Genomic DNA, 22938 nt, shown 5'->3' with positions numbered 1-22938 from the left:
AGCGTGTTATCTTCGCGAGTCGCATCGTTCTGCAATTGGTTGGTAGAAAACGAGAAGTAGTGAAAGATACTGTCCCTGCCTATTGGACAAACAAATGGTCATTTTTCTTACTTTTTCAGTTTTTGTTTTTCACACAGATTTTGTGAGTATCATTTTTTGTTTAAAACAATTTCTTTTTTTTCAAACCCACGTGTTACAAATAAATTCATTAAGTCTATTACTTTTGAGAGAGGCTGCAATCACAACTTTTTCCTATTTTGGGTTGACTAGTCAGCCCATGACTGATGGATGGCTTGCATAACAAGGCAATCGTTTTCTAGGAAAATATTTCCGGCTGAGGCACAACTGTTTTTGCAATAATTTCTGATTCGTAAGGGGAAAATAACAAATAAATTTTTTATTATTATAAATATAATAATTCAATGATAAAAAGTTATTATTTTATAAAATGTTTAAAAAATCAAATTAAACAACTATTATAAAAAATAATTGTAAACATAGCAAGACTTGACAATCATATTTTTGGTGATTGCAAATTAAGATTGCTAAAACTCAATTTTTTGTAATATAAGTTGAAACCGAAGAGGAGATCTTTACTTATATTTTTTAAAACGCTACTATTGGTTAACATTTTAAGTCATGGATTATGTGAGAAAAATAGATTTATTTTTTTTTGTAAAATTTGATTTGGGATAGACATATTTATCAATCAGTCAATTACGTAACTAATAGATTAAAACTCATATCTAATGTTGCTGAATAATAATTTAGATGGCAGCACAAGATGGTTAGAGTCGTGACTCTAAAAACGTCTACTTTTGAAAACAAGGCGTGACAAACTATCTCCTATACAAAATTTTTGGACTCGTTATCCTACAAGCTTTTCATTTTTTTGTATTTACTAAATGTTATGTTTTGTACATATTATACTACAAGAGTTTATTTTCAGTAATTAAATAGAAAAAGTACTCATAATAAATGCAGTCAGTAGTGAACACCACGACAAATTCAAATTGTTTTCTTCTACTTTAATTGTGCTAACTAAAATCTTGTATTGGCTACGCGCTCTAACGGACCGCACACGCAAAACCAACCCAACGACCAATTGCGTCGAACATGTTGAATTCCAATTGGAAAGTGACCCAACCAATAGCAACGTGCGTGGGAGTAGAAACCGAAATTGCTGTTTAACAATTAACATGAAACCCAAAAACAGACAAAAACCATAAATCAAAGTATTACTGAAAAACAAAATCATTAAACCAAAATTTCTCGTGCTGTCGACGCTCAATGCCAAGTACCCTATCTCCACCTCTTTTCCGGGAAGCCCAACGTTGATTATTGTCCAGGAAAATAAATAAAATAAAATAAAATACTTTAAATTATGCAATATTAAATTGTCAACGAAATGTCAGTAAATAAAAACAGCAAAACCTTATTTGCTCTTTTCTCTTTTTTTTTTTTTTAATTTTTTGTATATATAACATTTGTTTTCTTATCTGCAAACGTTCTTGGTTTCTAGTTTCTGGTGCCAGAATCTTTGTGCGGCTTTGAAACGTGTGGAGTGGATTTCAAGTCTTAGTTGGCTTGGTTTTTCGCTTTGGCTGTTTCTGTTTAGTTTCCTCTTTCATGCAAATTCTCTGACGTCTGTAGAGCTCGCAGCAATGTTCACTCTGGCTTTTCTTCTTTGTTAAACTGATCAGTTCCAGGTTGGTTATATGGGTTCTTCTTTCTTTTGCATGGTTCATTTTTCTGATATATTTATTTGAGCGATTTTGATTGATTCTACCTTTTTCATAAAAGTTCCATCGCTTTTCATCGCTTTTAATGGGGTTTACCCACTATTTTATATCATTGGTGTTCATTAATTTCTTTTACCAGAACATTTTTTTTTCTGACGATTCTTTTACTAAGTTGGAGTACTTTTTAATAGCAAAATATTTAATGCAAACTATATAAACAGGAGGCGATCACTTATATTAATACTGTGTTAAATTCAACTGTATATTTCCGTATTAATACCATTAGTACTTTTTCAAAGCATGGAATTTTTTCCTAGTCAATTTTTTTTTTCGTAGACGATCGCTGCTTTAAAGTTTCAGTCTTCTCGTGGGCCTTAAGAGCTCCGGTGGGTTGTTCATTCATTTACAATAATCTCAGAGGTCTCCACTGTCCCTCTTGTTCCCACCTTCGCCTCTGCTTGGGTTTTTTTTTTTTTTTTTTTGGGTGGAGGGCTTCACGTTAAAGTTTACGATGAATACTTAAAAGCTTGAAGGTACTTCTCCAGTTGGCAACCCTGTAAAGGCAAAAACTCTCTGTTGATTTGATGTTTGCTTTCATTTTCCCTGGAGCTTCCTTTTGGCAAAACATGATTGTGCCGTCTAAAATCTTAACTTTATCACCATCACCTTGTCCTTTTTGGAAACTTTTCCCTGCTTTCTTATTTCTATTTTGTGGTTCCTATATATTCCGCTCCATGCATGGTAATATGTTGGTTTATTTTTACAGGGAATGGAAGGAAATATATTGATCGGAATCAAGCTCTGAAAAGGGGTTTTTTGTATTATTTCTAGTGTTGGGTGAACATGTCTTCTGCTACTTGGGTTACTTCTCTTTCATGTTCAAGCTCTGTGATCGAATCTTCCAAGGAGACATCTATTCCTATTATATTCCAATGGTTGAGATTCATTTTCCTCTCTCCATGTCCTCAGAGAGCTCTCTTCTCTGCTGTTGATCTCCTGTTCTTGCTCACCCTCCTATGCTTTGCGGTTCACAAGCTCTATTCTAGATTCTCAGGCAATACACATGGCAGCTCCGACATCAACAAGCCTCTCATAAGAAGCAACAGGGCCCTTCCCATGACTACCGTATGGTTCAAACTCTCCTTGATTGTAACGGTTGTTCTGGCGTTTTCTTACACTATTATCTGCATTCTTGCATTTAGTAGAAGTAGCCAAGCGCCATGGAAACAATTTGATGGAATATTTTGGTTAGTTCAAGCCATAACTCATGCGGTGATTGCAATCTTAATCATCCATGAGAAGAGATTTGAGGCTGTTAACCACCCTCTTTCTCTCCGAATTTACTGGATTGCGAATTTTATCGTCATTTCCTTGTTTACAGCTTCCGGGGTCATTCGTATGGCGTCAGCTGAAACAAATCAGGACCAGAATTTGAGGTTGGATGATATAGTTTCCCTGGTTTCTTTTCCATTATCAGTTCTTCTTGTTGTTGTTGCTATTAAAGGTTCCACCGGTATAACAGTGACCAGAGAACCCGAACCAGCAATGGATGAAGAAGAAACCAAGTTGTATGATCTACTTTTGAGTAAATCCAACATTAGTGGCTTTGCTTCAGCTTCTGTAGTATCAAAGGCCTTTTGGCTCTGGATGAATCCTCTGTTGAAAAAAGGCTACAAATCCCCTCTCAAAATGGATGAAGTTCCAACTCTTTCACCCGAACACAGGGCAGAGAAGATGTCAAAGCTCTTTGAAGTGAATTGGCCTAAACCGCAGGAAAAATCAAAGCACCCTGTTCGAACTACATTGCTACGGTGCTTTTGGAAGGAAGTTGCCTTCACTGCATTCCTTGCAATCGTTCGGCTTTGCGTTATGTATGTTGGTCCTATTCTGATCCAAAGTTTTGTCGATTACACTGCGGGGAAAAGCAGCTCTCCTTACGAAGGATATTGCCTTATATTGATTCTTCTTGCTGCTAAGTTTGTCGAAGTGTTGAGCACTCACCAATTTAACTTCAATTCTCAGAAACTTGGGATGCTCATTCGCTGCACTCTCATCACTTCTTTATACAAGAAAGGGTTAAGGTTAACCTGCTCTGCTCGTCAGGCTCATGGAGTTGGACAGATTGTGAATTACATGGCTGTTGATGCTCAACAGCTCTCTGATATGATGTTACAGCTCCATTCTATTTGGTTGACTCCTTTGCAGGTATCCGTCGCCTTGGTGCTCTTGTACAGGTACCTTGGCGCTTCAGTGGTAACATCGGTGCTTGGACTTCTTGGTGTTCTTGTCTTTGTGATAATGGGAACCAGAAGGAACAATCGTTTTCAATTCAATGTGATGAAGAATCGTGACTCGAGGATGAAGGCAACGAATGAGATGCTTAATTACATGCGGGTTATCAAGTTCCAGGCGTGGGAAGAACACTTTAATAAAAGAATCGAATCTTTCCGTGAAACAGAGTTTGGATGGCTTAGCAAATTCCTGTATTCTATCTCTGGCAATGTCATAGTAATGTGGTCGACGCCAATATTGGTATCAACCCTTACATTTGGGACTGCACTTTTGCTAGGGGTGAGACTTGATGCAGGGGTAGTGTTTACAACAACAACTATCTTTAAGATCTTGCAGGAGCCCATCAGGGCCTTCCCACAGTCCATGATCTCACTTTCACAAGCAATGATATCATTGGAGAGATTAGATACTTTCATGATGAGCAAGGAATTGGTAGATTCATCAGTGGAGAGACAGGAGGGTTGCGATGGTAGTATTGCTGTGGAAGTTAAAAATGGGATGTTTACCTGGGATGATGAAAATGGAGAGGAGGTTCTGAAAAATATAAATTTAGAGGTCAAGAAAGGGCAGCTTGCCGCTATAGTTGGGACTGTGGGATCGGGAAAGTCTTCTCTCCTGGCTTCAGTTCTTGGTGAGATGCACAAAATATCAGGGAAGGTATGCAGCCTGAGAATGAAGTTTTGTCTTTCCCCTCTTCATTATATATGCATTTTGCTCTAGTTTTGTTGATTAAAATGTTTGCATTTCATGCTAGTTGGTTGTTCATGCAATTTTTTCTAGAACAAGGTTAGCTCTTATGTTGGACTTGGTGAATTGTGCTTTTTTGTTCATTTGTTTGAAATTTCTTCCTGGATTCGTCTTGAAATACTAATGGACCACTTTATTTATCCTTGTGGTCTTCTGATAGTTGGACATTTCAAGTCAAGTTTCACTTGTTGATTGTTTAAGATGCAACAACATCATCATAAGAATGCAACAGAATAGTGAATGATTGTTAAATACAAGTGTTGCTGCTTACATGACAGGTTAAGCTTTGTGGGACAACCGCATATGTAGCTCAAACATCTTGGATTCAGAATGGGACAATTCAGGAGAACATACTATTTGGTTTGCCAATGAACAGGGAGAAATATATGGAGGTTATAAGGGTTTGTTGTTTGGAGAAAGACTTGGAAATGCTGGAGTTCGGTGATCAGACTGAAATTGGAGAACGTGGAATTAACCTCAGCGGTGGCCAGAAGCAACGAGTACAACTGGCTAGAGCTGTTTACCAGGATTGTGACATCTACCTTCTTGATGACGTCTTTAGTGCTGTTGATGCCCATACAGGGACAGACATATTTAAGGTGACATTTTTGTCTGTTCATTGCAAGTTTTGCAGTTGTTGAAAAGAAATGATCTATCCTTCGATTTTATAATTTGTCAGAATGCACTAGCTAGCTTATCATGTAGAAGCAGAATTTACATATCATTAATAGATAATGAGCCAAACTGATAGATCAACATGCTGAATCTCAAGTCTTAATATGTTGAGACAAATGGTAAATTGTGTGCAAAGCATTTAAAGGCAATATAGCTGTGTTTATATATTGTGCAAAGTAGATGAGAAAAGGTATTTTTTCCCCTTTGGAAATTTAAGCAGTCCTTTCTGGTTCCATGTGTTCTGCCAATAAACACTCCTTGTTTTCTTTGCCATATTCCAAAAGCTGTTAATATTGTTTCCATAAATAAGTTCCCTAGCTGTATGCTTCAGATTAGTTACCTGAATGTTATAATTTGATATAAAATTGGAAGTGGCAGTTATGTTCTTAAAAATATAAATGGCAATATAAGTATTCTAGTGTAATGCATATGTGAGAAAATTACAAGAACAGCAAGTTGGTTGCTTATGAAATCTTGCTTTGTTTATTTCATCTGCTTAATCTGCAGGAATGTGTGAGAGGAGCTCTCAAAGAGAAGACTATTTTGCTTGTAACTCATCAAGTAGATTTCCTGCATAATGTTGATCATATCTTGGTAAGTAGACATGTATTATCTGTTTCTTGGAAAAGAAACAAGCATGTATATGCATTCATGCAACAGTATTTATGTTTCCAAAAAATTCATTGTGTAAATTCCAGGTGATGCGAGATGGGATGATAGTTCAATCAGGGAATTATAATAATTTACTAGACTCTGGCATGGATTTTGGAGCTCTGGTAGCTGCACATGAAACGGCCATGGAACTTGTTGAAGCTGGCAACACCATGCCTGATGAAAATTCCCCCAAAACATTGAAATCTCCTCAGGATGTTTCCAACCTTGAGGAACCAAATGGTGAAAATAAGTCCCAAGACCACCCAAAATCTGATAAGGGGGATTCTAGGCTAATCAAAGATGAGGAGAGGGAAACTGGTAAAGTCAGCTTGCATGTGTATAAAATGTACTGCACTGAGGCTTTTGGCTGGGGGGGTGTGGCTGCTGTTTTGTTATTATCTCTGTCATGGCAAGCTTCTATAATGGCTGGTGATTATTGGCTGTCATATGAAACTTCTACTGAACGTGCTCTTTCATTCAACCCTTCACGATTCATTTCTGTTTATGCTATCATAGCAGCTGTTTCGGTAGTGTTGATAGTGTTCAGAGCCTTTTTCGTTACACTTATGGGGCTCAAGACGGCCCAAATCTTTTTCAGGCAAATTCTTCAAAGTATCTTGCATGCGCCTATGTCCTTTTTTGATACCACACCTTCAGGAAGAATTTTAAGTCGGGTAAGGTTTCAACGAGTGAACTATGGAACTTTCTCATTACAGCATATCTATAGATGCTTATTCTTACCGTCTTTATGATATTACTGCCCAAAAAATTGAAAGTGAAAAGAAACAAATGGAGTCTTATTTCCAAAAAAACAAGTGATCAAAGTAGCATGGTATCTAAGGACTGACCGATTCCTTCTATTTTTGATCCACAGGCATCAACTGATCAGACCAACGTTGATATCTTTGTCCCATTCATTATGGGGATTACCATTGCTATGTACATTACACTGCTCAGTATCTTCATAATCACATGTCAATATGCTTGGCCCACGATATTCTTGATAATTCCACTTGGTTGGCTGAATTACTGGTATCGGGTATGGGTCTCTCATTTCGATTTACATTTTGGCATTTGCTATTTATAAGACAGATCATGTAGCAAGCACTGTGACTGCACTGGTTGCAGACCTAAAGAATTATTTGTCCTGTCCCAAGTGGATATGCCTAGCCAGGCATGTTATTATTCGTTCTGAATGGTCTGTATCTTCAAATTTCAACCATCATTTCTCTTCAACTGTTGATAAAATATAATCTGACCATGTTCTTGTTCACATAAACATTTTTAATCTTGAACTTTTGCGTGCAGATTTTCTTTTATATTTGGAACAGCAGTTGGTTTATCTGCTTATCTTAGTGGACCTTTTAATGTGGTCAAAACCTGATTTCTGCATCACACGAGACATTAGAGAAGGTCCATTTGATGATATTGCTTTCTCTTGAATTGCAGGGATACTACCTGGCATCATCTCGTGAATTAACTCGCCTTGATTCAATCACTAAAGCTCCTGTCATCCATCACTTCTCAGAAAGCATCTCTGGAGTTATGACAATTCGTGCATTCAGAAAGGAGGATAGGTTTTGTCAGGAAAATGTTAACAGAGTTAATTCCAGTTTACGCATGGATTTCCACAACAATGGATCCAATGAGTGGTTGGGTTTCCGTTTGGAACTTATTGGGAGTATAGTCCTCTGCCTATCTACCATGTTTATGATATTGTTACCTAGCAGCATCGTCAAGCCAGGTAATTGTATGCTACAATCTTAGTTCCGGAGACTAGATCACTTAATGACTTCCATGTGTAAACACAAAGCATTTCATGACTTGAATATATTTCATGGGTCCTGATACCAAGGCATACAGTAAAGCAGCTGAATGAGAATCATGACACTTCCATACAGCAAATCTTCTGGATTTTTCCCATCTGGAGCACTTGCTTTGTGATCATTTGATGCTAGTGTGCCAGACTCAGTCAAAGGCCAGCAAAAGATTTTCATTCTGATTCTCATTATTTAGGGGATAATTTAAACCGTTTATTGTATGATAGTTTTTGGTTTAATTATATTTGTACGATCAATATTGTCATGTGCAACACATGGTTCATTAGGCTAGTGAATCTAGAATAAGACATTCTAGCTAGGTTAGACTTCATATTAATGAAGGCTTACATGTAAATGATGGTATCTAGTGCCATCAAAGATCTTTTACAATAATTCTTTAAGAAACTTGACTTGTTTTGCCTAATGCAGAAAATGTCGGGTTATCTCTCTCATATGGGTTGTCCCTCAATGGTGTGTTGTTCTGGGCTATATATATGAGTTGCTTTGTGGAAAATAGGATGGTTTCAGTTGAAAGAATAAAGCAATTTTCAAGTATTCAGCCAGAAGCAGCATGGCATATTGAAGACCGTCTTCCCCCTCCAAATTGGCCCGCCCATGGCAATGTTGAGCTCAAAGACCTTCAGGTAACTGGCTTTAGACTATTCTGGCTACAACTTCCTATGTACCGCCTGCTTCATTGGAACAAATTAATATTACAATACCCTTAAACATGTTGCTGAAGACCTGCGTATTAAGTCCCTTTACTGGACTGAACTACTGCTAATGTTTTGATTTTGGCTAACAGGTTAGATACCGTCCAAGCACTCCTCTTGTAGTTAAAGGCATTACTCTGAGTATTAATGGGGGTGAAAAGATTGGTGTTGTTGGTCGGACAGGGAGTGGGAAGTCAACTTTAATCCAAGTTTTCTTTAGACTGGTTGAGCCAACAGGAGGGAGAATAATTATTGATGGTATAGATATCTGCATGCTAGGACTGCATGATCTCAGGTCACGCTTTGGGATCATCCCTCAGGAACCTGTCCTTTTTGAAGGAACTGTGAGAAGCAACATTGATCCGATAGGACAGTTTTCAGATGAAGAGATATGGAAGGTAAACATGTTATTTCCGACAACATGAGCCATTTGCTGCCATGTGGGTCAGTTCAGTTCCTTGGATGCCAAAAATCAAACATTTCTTTCTCTCTTGGATAATTGTAATTCCAATTTTTCTGTCCTGTTAGATCTTGTTTACCTTCGCTAGAAGTTTATTATTATTTTTGCAGAGCCTTGAGCGCTGCCAACTAAAAGATGTGGTGGCTTCAAAACCTGATAAACTCGATTCTTTAGGTAAGTGACTTAACTTATTCTGAATCTATTAACTGAAATAGTACCTGAGAATTTCCAAAATCCTTTGATTTTTCAGTGGTTGATAATGGCGACAACTGGAGCGTGGGTCAGAGGCAACTTCTGTGTTTGGGAAGGGTTATGCTTAAGCACAGCCGGCTTTTGTTCATGGACGAGGCAACTGCATCTGTTGATTCACAAACTGATGCTATAATCCAAAAGATCATCAGAGAAGACTTTGCAGCCTGCACAATCATCAGCATTGCACACAGAATACCCACAGTCATGGACTGCGATAGGGTTTTAGTCGTGGATGCAGGTGCGCGCTTCTTTCTGTTATTTTTTCACTCACAGCTCATTAGCATGACACCATGCCCAACTTCATTTTGCTCCATGTTTTCCGAAAAGGAAATTTCCTCGGAATGAATTAGACTTTCAATGCAAGTTTATCACATGAACTTTATAGCTAATGCTCCTGGTTTTTTCTCCCTTAACAACACAGGAAGGGCAAAAGAATTTGACAAACCATCACGCTTGCTTGAGAGGCCAACCCTCTTTGCAGCATTGGTTCAAGAATATGCGAACCGCTCGTCTGGACTCTAACCAAATCTTCCGGAGGACTTAGGATTGCCGGTGACTAAATTTTTTCTGTACCAGAAGTAAAATACTCTCGACTTTTTCTTATCCACTGCCAATCAACCTAGCATATATAACTTCATTTACAATTATCTGCTATTTACTATCAAAATTCAACAAGATGTAATCTATCTCTCAGGATAGCAAAATAAGCATTTACTTCTTTGGCATACTACTTTTTCTTTCTCTCTTATGATGGATTTCTCTATAGTAGAAGATTATTGATCTTTGGTCAGTGAATTAATGTATGACCATACGAAAATATTACCATTCTAAATCTTTGAATTGCCAAAGGGTTATGCTTTCCCAATTTCATTTAGAAATGAACTTTATGGTAAGATTCATTTACAAATGAATTGTAATAATATATAGAACTAAATAATTTTTTAGATTCCAAACTGATCTATTATTCCCAAATGCAACTAAACGTTGGTAATAAATTTTTTCCGATGAAATTAAATAATAAAAAGAAAAACAGAATTATGGCTGAAAATTAAGGGCCTCCCATCTTTTTCGACTTTAAATGAGCCCAAACCCAAACTCCTTTATGATGGTCTTGAGCCCGAACCAGGACACTCAATCGTTTCTTTCCTCAATACGAAAACGACATCGTTTGGGAAACCTCACACCGTCATACGTTATGCCGAAATGGAAACGGTATACAGTATGCTAGTAGTATCAGACAATTCAAAAGACCCTGTTAAAACCCTAGCCAACAAATTCGAGAGAGGGAGGAAGCAATTCAATCGCTATACGATGGGGAGGTCGAGAAGGAAATACAAGCAATCTCGTGCAAAGGTGAAAGTGGGTCTCCCGAGGAAAAACCCTCACCTCTTCAAGCCATCCTTCACTCTCCCTCCCAAGCTACGCTCCCTCGTCGATGTTGATGATGCCCGCTCCAAGTGGGACGACAAAGCCAGCGTCATCCATAACTACAAGTCCTTCGGCTTCTTTTCCAACCCCAACTTCCTCGGCGTCCGTTCTCGTACTTCACACATCGTGGAAAGTGATTCGCTCCAAGTCCCTCATCCTCCGCCTTCCGATCAATTGGCCGATGAATTCGACCCTATTGATTCTGGCTGCGATCTCGAAGAAGATGGTCAGTTTTGCCCCCTCTTCACTTCTCTACTATTTATGTCTTGAGTTTAGTTAGGTTTGACTTCGGGTGAAATAAAAAATGGTTTCTTTTACATGAAAAAATTAACCCATGTTCTCAATTGCTTCATAAAAATATATTGGTAACATTTAGAATCGCATTACCCTTTTTTAATTCTTCTCTAACCACTGTTATTAAAATGCTTTATCTTTGCCTTTGTAGACTTAAAAACAGCACCGGGGAAGAAGCGAAGAGATGGAAAAAGCACACATTTACAGCCTTTGACCAGCATGCAACGTCTTCATATTGGTCAGCTGAATGAGAAATATGGCGATGACTACCAGGTTGTATGGTATTTCTTTCTTATATTTGCAGTTCTAATGTTAATTGTTATGATGGTAGCCTTCCTAATCAATGCTTTATTTTACAGGCAAAGTTCATGGATACGAAACTAAACAAGATGCAGCATTCGATTGCAACTCTGGAGAAACTATGCAAGAGGTACCATATGTTTGGAGATAAAAATCCTTTGATATTACCCAGCTGAGAATGTCCCAGTTTTTGCGTGCCTATCTCTCATGACTCTGTAGTTTGTAGTAAAGGAAATTTGATAGTTTTTACGCTGTAGCCTCGTTCAACTTCCAATTTGGATTATTTTATTCTCTTCTGTGGAAGGAGGCAAAAATCATTCATTTTTCATTTTCATTAGAAGAGTTCATTGGTAACTTTTCCTGCTTTGGGTTTTTCTACATTTTTAAGTGCGTTTCTATCTGATTCATGTATCTTGTGATGAAATTGGTGGACCTTTAAATTGAGTGTTGGCGCAAATAAGAAATAACAAAAAGGAAAGAAAAGTGCCAATTTGAAAACGGAAACGAATGTGAAAGCGATCCCTGGAGCACTTATTTTATCTACCAAGTAATACCCTGAAACCGGTGAGCATGTGAAATCCCTTGGTGAGGTAGTCCACAGATTCATGCGTTTCCGAGATGGTCATACATGTCGAGAAATTCTTTTCTTAATTTGGAAATTGCGAGTAAATATACATCAGGCCAATAACGTATATACATGGTAGCAAATGTTATTGAAGAATGATTTACACTGGGAAATAGAACACCTGGAACATATAAGAAACGGAATAAAAAGATTTATCGATTAGCAGGGGGAAAGATAGGTGATCAGACGCCAATGAATGCCCGACACTGGGATTCCCAATGTTCCTTTGCCTGCCGAACTCGCTCCTGTCTTTCTGTTTTAAGTCGCAGCTCCCAGTACTCACGACAGCTGCTCAAAAAAATGCATGATGTTAGTCAGAACCTGAAAATGGGTGCAGAAGCACTAACATAGTGCAACTGGCAGCTCATATTGACACATATTCATTCATTGGTCACTCTTCACTCCACGGAGAAATACAGGTTGAAAAAATGAAACAGGAAACCAAGTTAAAAACCAGTTGAACTGATAAAAGAAAGAAGGGGTGAATGGTTCAACAATAGGATCGTACCTTCTCCTTAGTAATATACCAAGCTCATCCAAATGTACCGCACCTTCATAAACTCCTGCCTAAAGTCAGAAAAAAAGTAAATTACAAAATGAAGAAGAATTACTTTTGATGGTAATAATGTTGACATACTTGATACTTCCAAGGTTCAAGGTGCTAATTGCTGCTCAGTGCAGCATCAATACAAAGACTTTCACTGCTACTTTCCTGACATAATAAAAGTGACCACTCTGTACATTGCAATATGCCACTCTACAAGCTTGCTAAAGAAACTATGGATGCCAACAGGGAAATGTCTGATTCTAGTAAATTTACTCTATATGTAAATGGTATATGAGTAAAGAAGCGAAATTATGACGGGCTTCACCCGCAATTGCTATCTATACATACCCAAATGAAGCTTTTCTTACATCTCAAATGACTAGAAATAGATAAAGGAACTACAAACAACATTACTCCTTCATTTGTTATAACTTGTATAATCACATATTTCCAGCCCAGAAAGTTCGGCTTAAACCAGCAGTGTTTAAATCATTTCCAGATACCACTTAAAGATTTTAATTAATTCTTGATCGATGCTAGTTCTTCTAGCATCATATCTGATAACGGAATGAATATAGTCTTTAGTCTACACAAAACATTCCCCTGATGAGATTGGATTACATCCCAGTCCATAGACTACATAATTCTCTGTTAAGAAAAGAAACGCCATTTATTCAAAGAATGAACAAAAACAGAAGGAAAATTAGAGCAGAAGTTAATCATGGGACATATACGCTCACCTCTCGACATAAAGGACACTTTTCTTTTGGCTCTGCTGCTTTTAGTCCATCAACAATTGTCACTGATGCAGCCGAACAAGCGCACATGTAGCAGAATATATGCCCACAGGTAAGGGATACTGGATCAAATACTGTATCCTGTTATATTAAGGAAGAAAATCAAATTTCTGATATCAGTGAAGAGCCCTATTAGTAGCTAAGTACATTAAACATTTTTATAATAAAATTTTTATTTACCTTTTATTTTCTTCTAGATAAAGTAATAAAAATTTTCTAAGTCTTTTCACTTGCAAAACTGTAAAATCATATTCTAAAACTTGCTTTTGTAATTTCTGCTGATGTGTTTTACCACACTTTGTTTGAGAGCAAATTATATTTGTGATTAATAGATGAATGGTACACAAATTGACTCGCTATCAGAGCTGACACCTTGTCACTTACCAAACATATAGAGCAAGTCAAATCAATATCAAGCTTGACAGAACCAAAGAGTTCGCAAGACAGGAATGGTTTGCCATCATTAAATGTGAGGTAGCTGCCCTCAAACAATGCAGGGGTCTTTCCCGATTTGATCTTGGTTTCCCTCAAATTTATGTCGAAAGCCATAAGCTCACATAACCATGGTGATTGAAGGATTTCCTTGTGCATACTTTGTGCTTGTGACCTGAAGGCTTGCCCTTGTTTGGAGTAATGAACCTATTTCCATTGGAAAGCAAAAACAGTTAAGCAGAATTAGAACAGAATCTTTTCCACCACAGCAGATTCTCTACAGCTATTTCCATTGGAAAGCAAAAACAGTTAAGCAGAATTAGAACAGAATCTTTTCCACCACAGCAGATTCTCTACAGAGAGATAAACATACCTTATCATATTTCTTCAGTATTTTTCGTATGGCGATAGCATTAATCAATGCATAGCTAACCAGGTCCTTCCCTTCTTGAATCAAGGCAACATGGCTTCCTTGCAGCTTGCCTTTGAACCAAATGAAGTACTTCCTAAAGCCAGAAGCCATATGTAGTTCAAGCAATTTCTGTGCACGCTCATTGAAGCAGCCTACTACATCAGACATTTCCTTGAGAAGGGAAGGGAAGAAGGTCCCGTCACACACTGGACATTGATTTACATTAGGATGAGAGTAAGTCATAATTGTATGCAGCTGAGATAAAAATAAAAAAAAAGGATAAAAGCAACCCACGTACATGCATAAGAAACAACTTATTTTTTGTTCAAAATCAGATTATAGAGACACATAAGATAGGCCAGAAATTAGTAGCTTCTTCAGGCCTAAAAACCTTTTTTCTTTGCAATGTTCTTTTCCTTAAGGAATCCAATTCAAATCATTAAAGCTCAAACAAATACTATCCAAATTAGAAAAGAAAAAATCAAGAAGGGAATTAAAAACGATCAAAAGTATGAAATGGTAAAACATACAGATGACACAATATAGTATCACTATCATCCCTGATTAGATCACAAAATGAAAAAGACTGAGGCAATTAGATTGACAGCCGTCAACTCTAGTGCTTTTAACATGGAATCTGTTTATTTTGTCTCATAAATCTCACTTACCACCATAACTCCAGACATAGTATAACTACTAAAGGTGATGTTGTCAACGCCGCATATCTACTCCATTGTATCAATTTCTATTGCTTAAATCATGGATAGCTGTTATTAGTAGCAGTACCCACCAGAAAACAAACAAAAATTATATTAAAGAGGGCGCAGATATAAGAAACTAAGGCCGGATCCCATTATCTCCTTCTGGATTATCAAACAGCAAATGAAAACCAAAAAAAAAAAAAGGAATGTTTAATTAAGCAGCAAAATCATCAGAAGAGAAAACCCAGAGATGTCTCAGAAGCACATTTGTGACAATATATACCTAGGCAACGCTGGGGACAAGTTTGGAACTGAAGTAACCCATGAACGTCTTTGTTGGATTGAAAATCCCTACTACACTTCTTCAATATTTGCTTAAGCTTCTTGAAACCAACCCCAGGCAGTTTCTTCTCTTGTCCTTGCATATACTCTTGATATTTCTTGCAGAACTTCATCTCTCTAATTATGATAATTATCCTTAGTACCGGCGGGTTCTTTCAATCAACTTAGATAGAAATAGAATCGAATAACACAAGAAAAGACTGCAACGCTATTCAAGAAGACAAGCAACTGATGATGATGAGTAGTTCTAATTTTGGTTTTTATGTGATGCTTTGGCAGCTTGTTCTGTCAATGTTTTCCTTCAATGATGGAAAGAGAAGAGAAAGAGTGTATCCAAAAGGAACTGGCAAGTATTTGATGGACAGCGGGCAATGGTGCATGGTGGAGTGTGAATGATGAGACTGAGAGGGGGAAAAAGTCCATTTTTCCATAATCTGTCGATTGCTTCAAACAGACTCTTTCTTACCGCTCATGAAAATGACATCGACGTGACATACTTCACTTGCTTTTGTTTTTTCTTTTTTTTTTTTTACTAATTTCGCCTATATTAATTAAGTTAAATTGTTTATTACTCTTTTACTGTCCTCATGTTTGACGTAAATTACTATAATTATAATAATAATAATCTAAACTAATACCATATATGGTATCGTCCAATGCTTCAACAAAGAAACTTAATACTTAATTATAACTGAGTGTAATTAATGAAAAATTTAAATACATAATTTGTAAAAGTTCATTTTATTAGTATTATAAATATATTGGTTAAAATTTTAAAATATATAAAAATCATTACATTCATAATCGTTTTTTATCTACTGAATTTACATATTTAGTTAAATAAATAAATAAAATCATAAATGGCTCCATCATTATCCAAATTTTCAAATAAAAAATTAATTAATATGTATCAAAATAAAATAACATATATACAAAAACAGATATTAAAACAAAAATAATGTAAAATGCTACATCAAGATCACGGTCGGAGACCACTATCTTAGTTGTCCTTGCCTTAAGTTTGAAAATTGCCAGGACGATAATGGTCCCAACTCCCGAAGCCTTTAACGGAGAATCACGAGTGTTTTCGGTCGGAGAAAATGGAAAGGAAAGTTGGGAATTTGGAAAGGGTATCCAATCCATTGGAAATCTTGTGTAAAATACTGTCCGACGTGGTATTGCATTATCTGCCACATTGAAAATGGTGTCACGTTTTCAGGTGAAAGTTTCTCTCTTGGTGGGACACACACCAAAGCCACATGCCCCCGCAACCCACAGACGGAAAACCATTGGCCAAGCAAAACTAAAGCAACGCCGCAGACATAAAGGGGCAGGAAAGTAATCTCGAGAATAATTAAGACACGTTTGTTATCCAATTGTAAGATAGGATTACGAATAGGACAGCCTGTCGTTTACTTTACAAATATAATGTTTTGGTCTAAATTACCATTTAAATATAAGTTTTTTTCTTTTTGTCAAAAGTCCAGAGTCTCTTTCTTTCTTTCTCCCCTTTACTTGTTTGATTTTTTCTTTCTTTGTCCTAATCACATATGCCACTATTTCCTACATTTATGTAAAAGTTCGTTTAGTAACAAAATTTAAACAATTTCTTTTTTGTTTTGTAGTTTAATATGAATTTTCTCATCTTCTATCGAATTTTGAAAAGAAAAAAAAAAACCAAAAATTTGATGAGCATTCATAAAATTTTTGTAATTAACCTTGCTTTCATTAATAAAACACCTATAGCTTTATCTATTTGCTTTACAAGGTACAATAAATAAACCTATAAATTAGGAATACGGAGAGTTATAATTTTCAATATTCCACGGTAATTGAATGGAAAAAAAATGTAAAGTAATTTGCTTGACTGACACTCTTATGCAGAATTTGTAAGATGAAAGACAAAGCCAGGAAGGAAGAAGAAAATAAAATGTGAAAGAGCGAAGGCAGCATAACTGTGTAATTAGAGAAAATAGATAAAGAAAAAATAAATATAAATATTACTAATAAGAATTCGATTTAATTTGATCTATTAGATTTAACAAAATCAATGATCACAATGGATGTAAATATATTGATACAAATTGATTGAAGAACATATTACTTATAATTATTTTATTATAATTTAAAATATATAAAATTCATCAAAATTATATATAAATATATTTATTTATTTATAAAAGTTGGACAAGACCACCATTTGATCGTTTCCATCTAAATTACAGTCATGTCCAAAGGATATTTGTGTATCTTCTGGCTTTGTTTTTTGTTTGACATAAGGGCAAATTAAGTAATTAGTCAAATCTTCAAATCAAAAAGACTTGGTGTCGAAACTGGTCATTATGAATCATTCTGTTTCTACATTTCCCCCACATTTGATTATTCTATTCGGTAGTTGGAGGATGATCTAAGTTATCATTAAATCAGAAAAAAAAAAAAAGGTGTTGAAAATTTAGCAGAAAACTAGTGCGGTGCATAATGCAAAGTTAAGACTCCTCCAGCTATATGATTGTCGTTGTGAGAATTCATTCAAACTTCAAAGGCGCAAGCCTGCAAATGTTCATCATTACTAGTACATAATTGTAATAGCATTGTTTAATTTTATAAATGGACCAAAAGGAACCATATTTTTTAGTGGAAGAGCCACTAGTCTAGGTGTTTTCGACTGCCCAATGTGGTATAACAAGCTTTCTTCAATCCTAATCTACTTGTAGTTGTATCCCAACTGCTCCAAATGTTCAAATTCCTAATTTACTAGTATGCTATTTTATCTTGTCGACAAGCCCATCATTCCTCGAGTTATGAAAGGGCTCATATGTGTGAGCTAGAAGAGGCCTTCTTAGGATGAGATCAACAATTATATTTTACATTTTTTTCATCAGCACACATGTTAAGCCCTCATCAATCATTCTCTTTTTTTTTTTTTTTTCCATAGCCTTTGTCGATCTTATATTTTACTTTAAACAAACAATTATAATAAGACGAAAATATTATATAGGTAGAGTTTAAAATTTTCATCAGAAGTGAAAGATTGTCATATATTGATATATCCAATAGTTGTACTAATATTAAAATATCTGATTAAATTGGATGTCATGAATTAAGTGATATCAATTTAGTAAAAAAAAGTAATAATAAAAATATAGCATTATAGATATTTATGTTTTTTTATTTAAAACTTTTTTAATATTTTAAAAAATACCATATTTTTAATTTAATTTTTAGAGTCTTTTTATATCTATATTGATAATATTTTTTAAAATTTTTAAATGTTTTATATAAATAATAAATGAAATTTTTTATATTTCAAAATTTTTTCTCCCTTTTTCTCTTTCTTTTCTTTGATTTTATGTTAAAAAAAAATGTCATTGGATACCTCAATTAATGAGTCGTTCTTCCATTTTAACGGATAATTATCTTCATTAGGAAGATAACTTTAATTATATATATATATATATATTGTAATTTTTTAAAATATGTATGAGTGTACTGGTTGTTGACATTTTACATTTTTTTTTATTTTTTATGAAATCTATTCTAAAAAACTGAAAGGATAAATTAGAAAGAGAGAAAATGAGAAGAAAAAAATCACTTTATTTATTCATTTTTTAACTTTTTCAGGATAAACTATTTTACTATAAAAAATGAAAACAATAGGAGGGACAATAAAAAATAATTCACCTCTCCTAATTAAGCTCCTAAGGAGCATATTTTTTATATGCAGTAGTGATAGTAATCTAATATATAAATATATACTAACCACGCACCAAAAGATTTATAAACAAACACATATTAAATAAATATTTATTTTCTTTTTATTTAATTTAATCAAAACCCAACACATCATCGATCAAATCCAACTTCAATTCACTTTTATCCATTAATAATTATTTGACAAAATATCATCAATTTGAAGCAAAATTTGGTTATCATATGTTAATCAATTAAAACCTTTGGCAGGACTTACCAAAATTAGTTAATTAGAATACTTGCCCGCATCACGTGGAGAATTTATTTTGTCTTAGTATACTTATAAATGAACTTTTAATAATATTAATAGTAAAAAATTATAATCGTAAATATTCTAAAGTAATACTTTTCTGTTTTAATAAAAATGTAACAAATATACTAACATTTTAATTATATTTATAAAATTTAAAATTACACCAATAAAATTTTATTTAAAACAAAAATGAAAACGAGTAATATAATATCAAAACGAGTAACATAGTATCATATATATATTTTTTTATATTTAGTAAATATATTTGTTATTAAATAATATAAATTATTATTTTATATTAATTAAAATTAATATATTTTTATGTAAAAATATATATATCAATATATATTTATAAAAAAAATCTAAATATACAAGATAAAAATATACAAATATAAAAAAATAAATTTTATTTTTATTTGTTTTAAAATTTTAAAAAATTAGATTACTTATATTCATTAAATATATGAAAAATAAAAATAAATTTAAATTTAAAATATTAATTGAATATAAATAAAAAATAATTTAAAATTTTAAAAATAAAAATAAAAATTACTCTATCCTATCGTATCCTACCCGTTGACAAGAAACTTGGATTAGTTTGGAAGACAAATGCTAAATGATTTTGGTCATAGACAACCAAATAATCTAAAGTTTGCATCTAGGGCTGGCACGGATAGGCATCAAATCCCAATCACCGGATCGCGTCTTCTAGTTGGATTTTCCTTCTTCTAAAAGCCTAATTTTTAACACGCTTACGCATCACGCGCACTTTGTTTCACTTTGTCCTTCTCAATAAAGTCTGTGGTTTTCTCCACCGACTAAGAGCCAAACCTTTTTCTAATTCCGACAAAGAACTAAAGAGCTGCAATGGCAATGTCGGAGAAGCAACCCATGGTGGTTGGGATCGACGAGAGCGAGCACAGTATCTACGCGCTGGAATGGACGCTGGATCACTTCTTTTCTCCTTTTGCTTCCAATCCTCCTTTCCAGCTCTTTATCGTTCACGCCAAGCCTTCTGCTGCTTCTGCTGTTGGCCTCGCTGGACCTGGTATGTCACTTTTGAGCCCACTCTCGTTCCGATATTGAATTACCCAAAGTTTTTTTTTTTGGAGTTTTTTGTCTATAGTTTTCTTATTGACTTATTATTGTAGGAGCCGCTGATGTATTGCCATATGTGGATGCGGATTTGAGGAAGATAGCTGCCAGGGTTGTAGAGAAGGCCAAGGAACTCTGCCTTACTAAATCGGTATTCATCATTATATTTGCTCTAATTGTTACTGTTCTGATTTTGTTTTGTGTATAATAAAGATTAGAGTGATCTTTTCTCGAAACTACAGAACAGTCTAAGTTGTTAGAAAGTTTTAGATATTTTGAGACATGACCTAGTCAATAAATGTTAATTTTGGACGATGATGATTTTATATTTCTCTGACTTGTTGAAAAATCCTATTACGTTAGTCAATACTTTGATAAAACTCTATGACTCCTATATCAAGTAAATGAGAAACCATGTCATTTCTCTTAGTAATTTATTGGAGGTTCAAGGTCAAGACTCCAGGTTCGGGAGTTCAAACTACCTTTTTAACCTAATAAGAGGAAAGGTTATCATTAGCTCTACTGCACATTTCTCCTAGTAGCCAATCTAACCCTTTCAGGGTTTATTTATTTATTTATTTTTTTTTTCAGGTGAATGATGCCGTAGTTGAAGTGGTGGAAGGTGATGCCAGGAATGTTCTTTGTGACGCTGTAGAAAAACACCATGCCTCAATACTCGTTGTTGGCAGCCATGGTTATGGAGCTATAAAGAGGTAAACATTTATCTAATCTCTAAGTTTTGAGATAAAGACTGGGAACTTTATGATAAGCCATTTACTCCTTTCTTTTTCCTTAAGTAGTAAAATATTACCATTGTCTATTAATTAAGTTTCAAAATCACTAAATGAATCATTACTTCCTGAAAGTTGATGGTTAGTATGGTTTTGTGGAAGAAGTTCTCAAATGAGCTAATGCATCTATGCATAAGATTATTTCTTTTTCTTGTTATATTTTGTTTTAGTGGGTGGGCTAGACAATAGGAGGTTATTATTCTATATATACCATTTTCCCTCCTCAGTGTACTGAGTTTGAAACTAAGGCTTCTGAGTTTTCTCTCCACACTTTGCATCATGCAGGGAGGCATGTGCCCTTATGCCACAAGGCCAGTGGCTAATTTAACAATTTCATTTTGGTGTTAGGCCTAGCCCATTGACCTTATTTAAAATCATGATATATCATTTTTGAAATTTTAAAGTAGCTCTGCTATATGATCTTGCAGATTATAAACGGGCTTGTTATTCCCGCTATTGTAGCTTCTCTCATTGAACATTCAATCATGCTCTTGTGAAGAGTTCTCCCAACAATATTTTTATCTTGATTTTCTTTGCCATATGCATTAATAAGCACTAACAAAAACAACAGGAATTTCTTAATTTTCTCCCGCGATTTAAATTTTTTTCAATATAGCTTTTAACAAATTATCATATATTCTATTTCAGGGCTGTTCTTGGCAGTGTGAGTGATTATTGTTCTCATCATGCTCATTGCTCTGTCATGATTGTGAAGAGGCCTAAGATCAAACATTAATCCGTGTATGTGCCTCTAAATAAAGAACCGAAGAATTGTGGTTGCAGCTGTTTTTTAGTTACCCAATAACCATGTTGTTGCACGCTATACTACCAATAATGCTTAATATTGTATATTGGTGTAAAAAAGCACATATTATATTTTCGTATGCATGTGATGTCTAATATTTTAATTATGCTTGTAGAAGCGTTATTGTTATATTTTCTGCTTAATCTGTCATGCAAGTGCTTAAATATATATATTTTTATCGTTGCTTTATCCTTGATAAGCCAGCTTGAAGTAAAAGAAAGGCACTAAACTTGTGAAAATGAAAGTTCATTATTTTTGTTTCTTTTTCTGTTCATAGTTTTGCAGGTGATCTTACTTGAAGAACTTTGCTATTGCTGGATTTAAACTTGGGTTGTCATGGATATTTGAATCTGGATCGTAAACTACCTAGCTTGAGTTATGTTGGTACCATCATTTACGATTTACTTTTGGTGTTTCTACAGAATTGGAAAGTGTTAATTATCGTCATAAGTAAGAATTACAGTAGTTATTTGAGGTTATCTGATTCATGCATCCGATGCACCAGATATGTGCTAGTATTCAAGGCCAAGTCATTCAAATAGATGCAGTCGGGAAGAGTTATTGTTAAGCTAAGGTTCCAAAGAAGCCTAGGGGGTAAATAGGATGAGGAATAGGCTAGTTGATGGGATCCATGATGGGATGGACAGCATTGAAAACAGAATGCAAGGGTTGTGACACTAATCCTCTAGCCTCTAACGCATACATAGCAAGTAGGAAAGGTCCTCACGAGTGAGCCAATGGTTAATGATGTGGAGAAGTAAAGTAAATTGATGAGGGAGAGTTGTGCCATTACAGAAGAAGTTGATGCACAAGCCGGATAGAACAGAAAGTTAAGGTGGATTTTATTGGTATGCAGAATTATATAAAGCATTGTAGACTTTTAGAAGTGGATAAGGGCTATGTAGACAACCAATAGGAATTTGTCGTGATTAATCCTTTTTCAGTAGGGTTCGCTTTGCCTAAATGAATAATGTTTTCGACTTTTTTTTTTATTGGCTTATAGTTTTAATG

At 35.0% G+C, this 22938-nt stretch overlaps 4 protein-coding genes across 10 annotated transcripts; 3 read left to right on the top strand and 1 right to left on the bottom strand.

The window, feature by feature from the left end:
• The first annotated feature begins 1214 nt into the window (after positions 1-1214).
• Positions 1215-10080, top strand: LOC111305078 (ABC transporter C family member 14-like). Of its 5 annotated transcripts, XM_089750874.1 has the most exons (13): positions 1215-1410; positions 1523-1709; positions 2509-4691; positions 5060-5380; positions 5964-6050; positions 6155-6784; positions 6985-7149; positions 7560-7854; positions 8360-8574; positions 8736-9041; positions 9214-9277; positions 9354-9593; positions 9777-10080. In XM_089750874.1, the coding sequence occupies exons 3-13, from the start codon at positions 2586-2588 to the stop codon at positions 9875-9877; spliced, it is 4530 nt and encodes a 1509-aa protein (XP_089607000.1). In that variant the 5' UTR covers positions 1215-1410; positions 1523-1709; positions 2509-2585; the 3' UTR covers positions 9878-10080. The 5 variants fall into 5 exon arrangements, with proteins under 5 accessions (XP_089607000.1, XP_022758002.2, XP_022757997.2 ...); XM_022902267.2 differs by lacking the exon at positions 1215-1410 and having other exon boundaries at positions 1508-1709; XM_022902262.2 differs by lacking the exon at positions 1215-1410 and having other exon boundaries at positions 1508-1709; positions 9172-9277.
• A 432-nt stretch (positions 10081-10512) lies between these two features.
• Positions 10513-11741, top strand: LOC111305080 (uncharacterized). Its single transcript, XM_022902271.2, has 3 exons — positions 10513-11009; positions 11229-11350; positions 11437-11741. The coding sequence occupies exons 1-3, from the start codon at positions 10559-10561 to the stop codon at positions 11551-11553; spliced, it is 690 nt and encodes a 229-aa protein (XP_022758006.2). The 5' UTR covers positions 10513-10558; the 3' UTR covers positions 11554-11741.
• A 267-nt stretch (positions 11742-12008) lies between these two features.
• On the bottom strand, positions 12009-15627 carry LOC111305079 (E3 ubiquitin-protein ligase NLA-like). 2 transcript variants are annotated; one of them, XM_022902269.2, is made up of 6 exons: positions 15175-15627; positions 14152-14396; positions 13731-13985; positions 13290-13427; positions 12511-12569; positions 12009-12290 (listed from the first exon to the last, which is right to left on the bottom strand). In XM_022902269.2, exons 1-6 carry the CDS (start codon positions 15344-15346, stop codon positions 12185-12187), a joined length of 975 nt encoding a protein of 324 aa, XP_022758004.2. In that variant the 5' UTR covers positions 15347-15627; the 3' UTR covers positions 12009-12184. The 2 variants fall into 2 exon arrangements, with proteins under 2 accessions (XP_022758004.2, XP_022758005.2); XM_022902270.2 differs by lacking the exons at positions 12009-12290; positions 12511-12569 and adding an exon at positions 13041-13197.
• A 4381-nt stretch (positions 15628-20008) lies between these two features.
• Positions 20009-22919, top strand: LOC111305075 (Adenine nucleotide alpha hydrolases-like superfamily protein). Of its 2 annotated transcripts, none has more exons than XM_022902261.2 (4): positions 20009-20284; positions 20388-20482; positions 20923-21044; positions 22205-22919. In XM_022902261.2, exons 1-4 carry the CDS (start codon positions 20104-20106, stop codon positions 22224-22226), a joined length of 420 nt encoding a protein of 139 aa, XP_022757996.2. In that variant the 5' UTR covers positions 20009-20103; the 3' UTR covers positions 22227-22919. The 2 variants fall into 2 exon arrangements, with proteins under 2 accessions (XP_022757996.2, XP_022757994.2); XM_022902259.2 differs by lacking the exon at positions 22205-22919 and adding an exon at positions 21771-22116.
• The last annotated feature ends 19 nt before the right edge of the window (positions 22920-22938 follow it).

The sequence above is a fragment of the Durio zibethinus genome, chromosome 21 (genome assembly GCF_047325235.1).
Source record: "Durio zibethinus cultivar Kanyao isolate XHJ-2024 chromosome 21, ASM4732523v1, whole genome shotgun sequence".
In the NCBI taxonomy this organism is placed as follows: Eukaryota; Viridiplantae; Streptophyta; class Magnoliopsida; order Malvales; family Malvaceae; genus Durio; species Durio zibethinus.
The sequence above is the reverse complement of the archived record's forward strand: the minus strand, read 5'-3'. Positions and strand labels throughout refer to the sequence as shown.

Bases quoted from the DNA above. Each gene is read 5' to 3' on its own strand.
- LOC111305079 (XM_022902269.2), bottom strand. From the start codon at position 15,346: ATGAAGTTCTGCAAGAAATATCAAGAGTATATGCAAGGACAAGAGAAG. The intron at 13,428-13,730 runs GTAAGTGACAAG...TTAATATAACAG, and splicing joins TGACTTGCTCTATATGTTTG to GATACAGTATTTGATCCAGT. The intron at 12,291-12,510 runs GTACGATCCTAT...TTTTTTGAGCAG, and splicing joins GGTATATTACTAAGGAGAAG to CTGTCGTGAGTACTGGGAGC.
- LOC111305080 (XM_022902271.2), top strand. From the start codon at position 10,559: ATGGAAACGGTATACAGTATGCTAGTAGTATCAGACAATTCAAAAGAC. The intron at 11,010-11,228 runs GTCAGTTTTGCC...TTGCCTTTGTAG, and splicing joins CTGCGATCTCGAAGAAGATG to ACTTAAAAACAGCACCGGGG. The intron at 11,351-11,436 runs GTTGTATGGTAT...TTTATTTTACAG, and splicing joins AATATGGCGATGACTACCAG to GCAAAGTTCATGGATACGAA.
- LOC111305078 (XM_022902262.2), top strand. From the start codon at position 2,586: ATGTCTTCTGCTACTTGGGTTACTTCTCTTTCATGTTCAAGCTCTGTG. The intron at 6,051-6,154 runs GTAAGTAGACAT...TGTAAATTCCAG, and splicing joins ATAATGTTGATCATATCTTG to GTGATGCGAGATGGGATGAT. The intron at 9,594-9,776 runs GTGCGCGCTTCT...TTAACAACACAG, and splicing joins GGTTTTAGTCGTGGATGCAG to GAAGGGCAAAAGAATTTGAC.
- LOC111305075 (XM_022902259.2), top strand. From the start codon at position 20,104: ATGGCAATGTCGGAGAAGCAACCCATGGTGGTTGGGATCGACGAGAGC. The intron at 20,483-20,922 runs GTATTCATCATT...TTTTTTTTTCAG, and splicing joins AACTCTGCCTTACTAAATCG to GTGAATGATGCCGTAGTTGA. The intron at 21,045-21,770 runs GTAAACATTTAT...ATTCTATTTCAG, and splicing joins GGTTATGGAGCTATAAAGAG to GGCTGTTCTTGGCAGTGTGA.